The sequence below is a fragment of the Pelmatolapia mariae genome, linkage group LG9, assembly GCF_036321145.2.
Source record: "Pelmatolapia mariae isolate MD_Pm_ZW linkage group LG9, Pm_UMD_F_2, whole genome shotgun sequence".
NCBI classification, from domain to species: domain Eukaryota; kingdom Metazoa; phylum Chordata; class Actinopteri; order Cichliformes; family Cichlidae; genus Pelmatolapia; species Pelmatolapia mariae.
The window spans coordinates 30,165,267-30,176,310 of record NC_086235.1 but is presented as its reverse complement, the minus strand read 5'-3'; the positions used below and the strand labels follow the sequence as shown (position 1 = coordinate 30,176,310).

General features: G+C 39.1%; 1 protein-coding gene across 4 annotated transcripts in view; it reads left to right on the top strand.

The window, feature by feature from the left end:
- The first annotated feature begins 618 nt into the window (after nucleotides 1-618).
- The window catches only part of ccny (cyclin Y), a 43,264-nt gene continuing 32,838 nt past the window's right edge, over nucleotides 619-11,044 (top strand). For all 4 annotated transcript variants that reach the window (XM_063484146.1, XM_063484144.1, XM_063484145.1 and 1 more), the window contains exon 1: nucleotides 619-1,315. In XM_063484146.1, coding sequence (XP_063340216.1) covers nucleotides 1,162-1,315 — 154 coding nt within the window. In that variant the 5' untranslated portion in view covers nucleotides 619-1,161. The remainder of the gene's footprint in view (nucleotides 1,316-11,044) is intronic.

The following is an 11,044-nucleotide window of genomic DNA, read 5'->3' as shown; positions in this document are numbered from 1 at the left end:
TCAAGTAATTTACTGTACACAAACACGGGTGTGGACAGGCGTCCGTGTTTGTGCCCATAACAAGTCATAACCAGGGAAACAGCACAGTTCATTCACCTTTTCAAGCAAAATGAACTGCTTTCTATTTTTAGTTTACAGATACACCAACAACTGCATAAAAATATCGGTTAAAAAATGGGGGTAAAGAAACGTAGCGTCATTACGTTGTATTACATTCCTTAGTTTCCTTGGTTGTATCCTGTAGACGGTATTATAATTGAGCATTTATTACACGGTTGTAACTACCCACTTGAACCGGAACCTTTTCCACCACAGCCACAGCGCAGTGGGTTTTTTTTAAAGATATGTTTATAAGCGGCAGGGAGCGTGGAATTTTTTAATAAGAGTAATATTATTTGCAATTTATATATTGAGTTACATTTTTTTTAAAGCAACTTTAAATAAAAATCAAAGCGCACTTCTACCTCTGGAGTTACCTTTATCCCTCAATTTCTTTATAATCACAAATACTTTCTTTTCTGGCCATTAAAGGCCCCTAATTCGAAAGTGCTTAAGCAACTTTGGTTGTCGAAAATCTGACTGTACTTGTAGTACCTGAAAGCAACACGGCAGCGGATGTAGCAGCAGCAGCAGTCTACAGTACTCTGGCAACCATGTAGCGCTGAGAGCAAAAACACCTTCCTCTCCGACCAGCTCAAGTGCCATGTTCTTATATCCGTATCGTTATAAAGTAACAGTGCTCGGAAAATGTGTCTCAGAGAGTAAACGCACGCTCGGAGAGGAATTACAGGGCGAGGGAGTCGACAGCGATACCGAAGCCTGCTATCCAGGGGCACTACCTCCCCTCGCCTGGAGGTTTGGAAGTGGACATTTAGCTGCTTTTCTGTTTCATTAGCCAACCTTGGCGGGTTTTTTTCTTTTTCTTTTTTTTTTCTAGTAGCTCTCAATGGCTCCATTTGTTTAACTAAGCGTGCCGTGGACACGAGAGAAGGGCGTGTAACGCAAATTGTACCAGGGCAAAGCTCGTTTGCACCGGGGTCCCGTCTCCGCGTTACCGCCCCGTTTTTTCCTCTTGTAGTAAGGCTAGCAGCAACAGCAGGGAGAAAGCCTGCCGGGTGGAGTTGGACTTGAGGAATACAACCGAAAGCTGCTTTCACAAACATGGGCAATACAACCTCCTGCTGCGTGTCGTCGAGCCCCAAACACCGGAGAAGCAACCACTCCAGGCTGGAGCCCTACCGGCCCGAGCCGGAGCTGAGTCGCGAAGACACGGGTTGCAACCTCCAGCACATCAGCGACAGAGAAAATATAGATGGTAAGATGCTAACTGGCTTCTTTATGGCATTTAAATAAAAATAAGAAACTACAAGTTTTTTTTCCTCTAGACATTATTGACATTATTTTTATAATAGTGTTGCAAATCGTTTAGTATTTCATATATATTGTGATTTATTACTCCAATATGCTCACGCTTCTGCAGAAATAGGCGATTAAACAGGTAATGCGACCTTTCAATGTCTGTGCGAAGGACCCACCCACCCATAATACCAATAACTGCAGTAACTATGGGTTTCATCTTCATTGGACTCCTAGCTTGTAAATCTGCCATATTTGATGTTTCCAAGCTTGGATGGGTGCAACATAAGGATAGTTTTCCTCAAAAAAGAAGAAAAAAAAAGAGCAATTTCACTGATACCTTTCATTCCTATGACACTCTGCCATAGAAAAACAACAGTGGGCAGGTTGAATGAGTCCGATGTCTTCAAGGTGGACCTCTGTCTTGTGCGATTTTTAAGATGCATGTGAAAGAAAGCATAACTTAGGGCAGTTTGAGTGCGGGTCGCTGTTCTGGTGGGAGGTAATGGTGATGGACAGGGTGTCCACTCACTTCCCTTTTAAGTAGGAGATGTGTAACCAGTTTAAACTCTCATTAACACCAGCACATTAACACTCTCACGCGCACACACAGATAAAAGCCAAGTGACACTGCTTTTGGCCTCTAAACATTAACACAGCTGTTGGAGACAAGTAGCATTTGAGTAGCAGCAGTATTTCAGTCTGACTGAAACAAATTTATTTAGGATCAGTGACTTCATCCGATTCGAGCCAGGCCTTAAGTGTCCCTGTTTGTGTATCGTTGACAATCAAAGAAACCCTGCAGAAACTCTAAGGAAATGCGAGGGAGAGGGAGTGAATGGGGGGAAAGGAAGTCATCCCAGCATTCCATAGCAGTAAGGAAATTACCAGTAATGCTTGAAGAGATGTGCAGTAGCTGTGAAACATTAGCAGGAACCAGCCCCAATGCTGGTTGCTGAAGCAGACTTATCACAGTTTCTCAACCATGGCAGTGTTTTTTTTTTTTTTTTTTTTTGGTCCCCTCCAACCACCACCGCCAAAGCTACAGTGTACTGCTCTCAGTCTAATTCCCTTTTTCCAGGCAGGAGATGTGTACCATTGTGTACCTAATATTTCCTACGCACATGACATTGCGCAATACGAGTTTTCTTACTAAAACATGGTGGAAAGACCGAAATGTGTTCATTTTTGTTTCTCTTTCAGTGCTATTTATGACTTTCTCCAAAGTGGTTGCATTTTTTTTGTGAGCTGCACAACTCGCACTGTAATTAGGGGCGTGCAGTCGTACCCCTGCCTGTCTGTTAATGTGTAAAACAACACAAACTTTACAAGGTCTGGCCTGTTATGGTTGATGTCATGAGTGTTACAGACAAGACAAATGACAAGGGTGCACATTTGAACATGAAGCCGACCCACTCAGATGCAAACGTGCATGTCTGAAAGGGGGGCTCACATGATGTGCTTTGAATACAAGCTCTGAACTGTTTCTTCAGCAGCTTTCTAAATAATGGATCAGTCGTGGAGTGGGTCATGTGAGTGTTGACCTGCGTGGCTTTTAATAAGCATTTGGATGTTTACGCTGCAAAGGATTTCTTAGTTGCTAACCACTGATATTGATATTTCTGATGTGGGTTTGGATACCAACAGGCTAAGCAAAGTAGCACAGAAATCCTTTCTACCTAGTTCTTTCAGGTCCTCTTGGGGATTCAAAGGCATTTCAAGGAGGGGCCTGCCTGGGCCTCCCGTTGCCTCATCTGGACTCACAGATCTCCCGTGATAGAGGCTGTGTCTGATGAGGAGCGCCAGTTGTGAGATGGGCTTCACGGTTAAAAACACCCTTTAGTCACAGCCCAGCTCCTGATTACACAGCCCTGTGCCTCAGTCCTGCTCCAGCTTGTTTATTTTCCATGTGTTTACTGGGTTTTGAGGTAATCTCAGTTCAGTCCACTTTTAAACAGACACGTTTATTATTCAAATCTAGTAGATGCGTGATATATGTAAAGTCAGATCAGTAGTAGTAGTGATAATTGCTGTTATCAAGCAGTCACGTCTCTCATTATGGTTATAACACTTTCACAAGAAGTTGTGTGAGGTAAGTCCTAATAAAGAGCAGATTTATCCACGCGCCCAGACGGCTTTCAAGGGAAACACATGTTTGGCAGCTTGTTCCTGCAGTTTGATTTCATCAGTCAGTGACCACGGCATTCTAACAGGAGTACAAGTATAAGAAGTACAGTGAGTATGACAAATCTAGCATTTAAACATATATACCGTCAGATGCTACCATAAACCTTTACCTGGATAAATAAATGCTTTTGGTTGTTTAGACCAGTTTAGACTAAAGCAGGGTGATATGACCAAAAATATTTATCACGATATACATTTGAAAATTTGTGATAACGATATAACTGACGATATAATTGACACTAGACAAAATACTTTACAACTCCACAACTTTATTAGTGCAAAAAAACCCTTCAATGTATTTTCACTTAAACAAGCAGCTGTTTTTTATGTGCATTAAAGTTATATAAAAATTTAACAGTGCAAATGCAAATTCCTTGCTGACAGTTTAACCAAAAGGCATTTCCAGTGGAAATTGGCCGACATATCCTCAGCATAACCATGTATAATATCCACAAAACTTAAAAAGAGGTTATACAAACACACAATACGGTAATATTATGTTGAAGCACAGTACGTATCACTCCGTGAGGCGCCTGCCTACGATAGCCGTAATGCTCCGACAATCCATCAAGCTGTGCGGGTTCGTAGCTTAGCAAAGTCGTACTAAAACATTTGACAGATTTTCGAGCGCCGTGTACCACATAAAATCGTTTCGAGGTCAGTAAACACAACCAGAATTCATACATAAGGCACACGGGATTATAAGGGGCACTGTTGATTTTCAGAAAAATCAAAGGATTGATTTTAAGTGTGCCGTATTTTCCAAACAACGCGGTAATAACGACGACCCACTAGCATGCTCTACCAAAAATAGTGCTTTGTTGTGTATCTGACGGACGAAAGCTAAACCAGTTCCACACCACTGAAGTTGCAGAATTTTTACAAACCAATTCTGGGTCATTCAATGATCCGCTTTCGCCCTTCTTATTCTCCGTCGCCGTCATGCTTTTTCCGCCATGTGCGTATGAAAACAAAGGGACTGCGCATGCGCGTTTTACCCATATTCTATCGCGATATTTCATTTTCTTATCGTTGCCCAACATTATACCGGTATTACCGTGAACGGTATGATATGGCCCAGCCCTAGTTTAGACCTTCAGCAGATAGATTAGTAATTGAAATAAACTGTAAAATTATAGCAACACTAAGCTAATAGTAGTTAGAGTTTCAAAGACTGTTTTATTTCACAGAGTCACTGGACAAGAGCTCAAAGTAGCCAACAAATCCAGAAACAAAGCTCAGCATTGTGCCATTTACAATAGATAGAAAGCGGGACGCAAGAGCAGACTCCATGCTGGTTATTTGTGTTTGTCCTCGGCTATTTACACTAGTGATTAGGTAGTGACCCTTTCACCCTCTCACTGGAACTATAATAGCATTCCATCGACACAAGACTCATCTGTGTATCCTGCACAGGATCACAGCTTTGTCCAGGGAAACAGATACTGAGGGCCATCGTGTGTGTGTGTGTATATCGAACATATATATATATATATATATATATATATATATATATATATATATATATATATATATATATATATATATATATATATATATATACGTTCGATATAATAACTTTAGCTGTACAAAGTGCATCTCTGCCCCTTTGTATTGTGTATTTATTTACGTTACCCTGGCTACACAGAGCTTGTGATTTATTAAAAAAAAAAAACTGCTGACAGTGTTGACAACACATGACCACACTCTTGTGTGTTTGTGTGTGCAAACAAACCACCTCAGTGCACATCTTACTTAGAAGTATGAAAGGCTCAGTTGCTGGGTTTTTGTAATCATACTGTATAGACTGTCTGTGTTCAGTCTGTCCTGTTATGGCTGTTTTGCAAATTATGTATAGCAATGTCCATGCAGAGATTTGTCAGGGTCAAGTTCGTAATCTGTAATAGAAATTTAAGCAGCTGGTTCCAAATGAGAGCATATTGCTGTTAAAATACTTGTGCTTTCTCTCTGGTGTTGTTAGACTGGTGGCTTGTGTGGTTACTGAGCAGATTACACAGTCGAGATAGTTTCTATTTTAAATGCATTTGATATAAAAAATTCACGAGTAGTTATATAAAGATGTGTTTCTAGAAATCTGTAAAAGGTGGCTTTTTCAATGCAGCAGTGGTGTGTGTGTGTGTGTGTGTGTGTGTATAAAGGCTTTATTAGCATGACTAAACACCATAAATAAATCTTTTTTTAAATACCTTGAGTTTGTCTGTCATCACACACATTTCCACAGGTAATATTTCTGATTATTTATTTATTTATTTATTTTTAATTAAGAAGGTGAACGTATGAGTTTCTCCTCTCTTCTGAATTGAAAGTCATGTTACTGGCTGAGAGCTAGATTTTTAAAAATTATTCTTAACACTCCCTGTAGAAGAAAATGAGAGGGAAACAGAGGACATGATTTGAACAGAGATAATGATTAGACCTCTATGTGCTTCTTTACTTTCATTGCTGCGCAGAATAGAGAGCGGGATCTCCAAATCAACAGCAGCTCTATTTTTAGCCTAATTTGATCAGAGACCTTTGTAATGTTGAACCGCAGCTCAGCAGCACCAAGTAACGGTAAAACTAAACCTCTTGCTCTCTCTTAGAATTCAAAGAAATGTGAAAGGTGATTAAACAGATGGATCCCTCGCCCTGTTTGGATTTTACTTACCACAGACATCTGTAAATGAGCAATGGCTTCAGGCCCAGCATTTGTCCATCTCATCAGTGTTAAAATTAGTTATTTCTGGAGCATGCACACACACACACACACACACACACACACACACTGATGAGTCTTGCTTGCAGGCTAATTGAAATCTGGACATGGATTATTCATGCCTGGTTGATGAGCCCGGGGAGTCTCCTAACTATGATTTCCAGACAAGTTGACCTATATCTATGGTGTATGATACTATTTTATTCTGAGTGTGTGTGAGGTGAAAATATTAATAAAAACTTGTTGTTTTTTTAATGTCTTTTGTAAGTATATAGATGTTAGATTTACTTTAAGTAGGGATTTACCCATACCCATGTAAACCATGCCAAGTGCAGAATTGCAGAAATTCATATTTGAAAATTGACAAAATTAAAAACTGCACGTCAAAGCTTTAAGATAGAATACTGTGCAAATCAAATCTTGAGCCAACCTATCGCAGAGCTTTGCTGGATGTTTTCATGTTTCTCGAGGATGTGACTTTAGATGCTGTTCATGTGCTGTAGATTTATACCTCTTAGCTATAAAAGGCTGAGAGGTAACGTCATCACCCCGCTGGATGGGCATGTGATTGGTGTGGACACCCAAGTTTGTGACAACGCAGCCACGTAGCTGCCACTTCTTCTTTTGTCCTCTGCTGTGCAGTATCCTCAAATTTTTTTAAGGACACACTGCACATCATGCTGAGATGGGCCACATTTTCATCTCTATGGGAATCACCTATTGTGTTATCTTTGGCATTTTTCATACGTTCAACTGAGAAATAGGGACGAAGTGATGTGTTTTTGTGACAGGCTGCTAAAACAGAGTGCCTAAAGAAAACAGACAGAAGTTAAAATTGTGTCTTTGTGAGATTTTTGTAACACTGGCTCGTGCCTTGACTTAGATAGCCGTTGGATGATTGAATGATTCACAGGTCAGTTTTAATTGACTTAACAAACAGAAAAGGTACAAGAATGCACTGAAAATCAGCGAAAAGCAGCTCATGTCCAAAGAAAGAATTTGAAAGGGTTTTAGAGTCTTTAGAGTAGTTGTAAAGTCTGGAGAACTATTGCTCAACATCACGAGAAAGTCTGGCACCTTGGAAGCAACATATAAGGAAACTAAGACTTTTGCATTATATGATCAAAGCAAATATCTGACTAGAAAATAATAATTGATTTGATTCAAAGACAATTGGGACAGTCTTACATTATAGAGGGTTCGTACAGGTGCTTGAAAACCTTGAAAATGCTTGTATTTTAATATTGTCTTTTCAAGGTTTGACAAGTGCTTGAATTTCAGATGTGGTGCTTAAAATTGCTTGAAACTGTATTTCATTCACCACAAATAACTATCTGACCGAATAGTTTTCTTATCAGGTAGAGAAATAAAATAAGTCGCAAAGTCTAAAAGCAAAATTTCTCCGCCTGGGCTGCCTAGCACCCCTGCATGTCAGTCTGTTTCAATCTGTGACCCCGCCCCTCCCCCAGACAGTCGGGGATGAGTGCACTAAACTTGCTTTAGAAATGATTGAAATGCGTGTGATGGAGTATGGCAGCGCTATTATAGCACTTAGTTATGGCATGGGGATTTATGGAATATGCTGTGAATTTAGCTAACATTACTTAGCAGTAGCAGTAATATGAGTTACTTCACTCAAGTAAAAGCTTTAAATGTTAGTCCGACACTTAACTAGCCAACTTAAGGCTTAAGGAAATAATGGTAATAAGAGGGACTGATCCGTATGGGCACAAAGAATAGCCACTTTTTTTGTGCTACCGAAGTCCCCTGGCTTTCATTCAAAATCTGTTTATTTTTATAAATTATAAATGGCTTCAAGCTCACATTGAGGCCTGTGGCGCACTATCAGCCACTGAGACAACAGACAAATTTAAGTGTTTTAATATTTCATACTTTAAGGTTGCCTGTTTATTTAAGGTACATTATTTTTAGGTACATTATAATTGTACCTAAAAATATCACAGATGATAGTCTAAATCAGCGGTGCCCAACTCCCGGGCCTCGGACCGGTACCGGTCCGTGAGTCGCTTGGTACCGGGCCGCGAGAGTTGAGGCTCAGGTGTGAAATGTATGGTTTTCAGGGGTTTTATCGGTTTTCAGCGTTATTTTGTTATCGTTTTTATCGTTAACTCGGTTTTCCTGGGTCTTTTCACGTGTGTTATGAATAAATCTTCTTTTTTTCGGTACCGGTACTAGTTTTATTTTGTTGTATTTATCCGCGACACCTTAAAGGCCGGTCCGTGAAAATATTGTCGGGCATAAACCGGTCCGTGGCGCAAAAAAGGTTGGAGACCGCTGGTCTAAATAAATAGATTTTAGGTAGATGCTTGGGCATTCTTAAAGTCTTATATGTTGAATTAAACTGAGTATGTCATCTGTTCAAAGCCTCTCCCGTCAGTGCTGTTCTCCATGCCTGTCTTATTGTACGTGGAGTTATTAGCACAAACACTTTAAAGGTGATCATTTATGACTTTAACAATAATACAGACAGCAATGTGGTTAAACAACTTACAGTTGGTTTTATTGGGAATTAACTTTAACCTGTTAGGCCCCCAGGGGTTTTCTGAGCTTTCTGCTTGAAAATGAAATGACCAAAATAAATTTTCTCTGCAATTAAAAGCTCTGTATAACAGTTTTGGTATCAAATAAAGCTAACACTTGTGAGATGTCATCAGATGTATACATATTGCTGCAGATGTTACTATGTCAAAGTTGCTGTGACTCAAACATAAAAAAATTAGATTTTTTTATAACCCTCGCCTAATTTTTAAAAGTATTTTACAGCATATAACACTTTTGAAAATATGCTTTGGTTCACATTTAACTCCAGAAAATCATAAATCAAAATATGGATATTACCTGTCCACAAATTCATGGTGACGTATTTGCTCTTTTAACTTTTTGGTGTCTTTGCTTTGTTTGGTGTCTGTAGAAATGGTTTATATGAGATTTTAGCTGAGATTCAGAGGTTTCTGTGGACAGTACTCATGTCGGCACTTATATTTCTGACTTTGTGTTATAACCGATTAAACGTGATCTCCTCCCTTTTGCCCCCATTTTTGGGTGCGTGGGTGCTTAACTAGTTAAAAAAAAAAAAATCTGTCTCCTGTTTTTTTGTGTCACATAGGAAAGAAGCATCAGTACCTCATGCAAAGACATATTAATTTGGCCTTGGAGATGAATATCTCTAACAAGCTGATTTGTTCACATTTGCAAATTTTAATTTTTAAGAGAAATGTGTTTTCTGAGTTTGTACACTATACGCATATTGCACCATTTCCTTTTTCAGTATTTGTCTGTGGTGTATTTTTCTATATTTTAACAAAAAGGGGAACAAAGGACATTTAAGTCAACCTTAATTTTTACATGGCCTTACTGAGGTGATGCTAAAACATGCATTCTTTTTTTTGGGGGGGGGGTAATGTGCTGGAAAAGTTTGAAAATGGACCTTCAAAGTGCTTAAAAAGTGCTTGAATGTGACCCTGTAAAATGTGTATGAACCCTGATTATAAAACAACCTCTGAATCCTTCGCTGTAGGAAGCTACAAAATTTTGTATTTTGGCTTAAAAACTAAAAAAAAAAAAAAAAACCCAAATGCCATATTTGCAGTCCCTGAAAGTAGGTTAATCTTCTTCTTAATTAAAGAAAAACATTGTGTGGAATATCTTTTTCTTTTTTATAACTCACAAAGCAGACACATTGACCTGTCTGACCATTCAGCTAAAGAGGACATAATGGTGGATGGTGTAGCAGCTTTTTGACATCTCTCCCACCCCCTTGTTATTAAACAGAAAAAACAAAATTACCTGATGAAAGAACTAACAAAATAACTACGCAGTCTTTTAGTTAACTAAAAAAAAGAACAGACAATGGCTGATAGGCTGTATGTGACTTTCACTTTGTCTTGTTTTGTTAAGCAAATTTAAATTCTGTAGCATCAGTGCTGTCACTGTTACCCTCTCCACCCATATTGAAAGTGGTTTCTCGTGCAAACTGGGTGGGTTGTTAAAATGCACTTTAGTAAATGTAGGACATTAACAAAAGTTTAAGTGGAGAAAGCAGGTTCAGCAGTGATTTTAGGAGTAGGATGCATAATAAAGAGTGTGAAAGAGGCTGCGGTTGAGCATGAGTTTGAAACGGCTAAGGGGCATTGTTGTCCACGATACAGAGCGGTCGGATGTAATGCGGTCACAGGTGTGAGGGTTTTACAACTACTTTGAATGTGGATTAATCTGTCAGTCCATTTCCATCATGGTAGCTGGAAAATCAGTGTTCAAGTTGAACCTTTGATTTTCCATGTGTCTAAATTATACGTCTGCGTGAGGTCTTAGTCATCCAGGTCATGGTAGTCTAAGGAGCTTGGAAAGAAAGCGACTGGACTTGTTTGTTTATGTTCACTATATTTGGATAATGTAAATAATATACAGAAGTTCATTTGGCAAAGAAAAGGAAAAAATGCTACACAAAATAAAGCAAAATATATTTCACTGTCACGTCATCTGTTCTGATTCAGTTACGTATCGAAAAGGAGTGCTGATTTAATCTGACCCCTTCACCGTAAGTTAATATTTATCAGTTAATATTTATTTAGCTTCCTTACTGATATAACCTGCAGATCCACCATATTTTTGATGGCCTGCCGGAGGAAGTACTTTAAACTGATCGCTGGAGGAAGCTAGTTTAATGAATATTTTACAATTTGTCATTTGAGTACTTTATATTACCTCTTTCATGCTGGAGTATTGTTCCAGGTCTGCAACCTTACTCTTACTCTCTGGGTATGC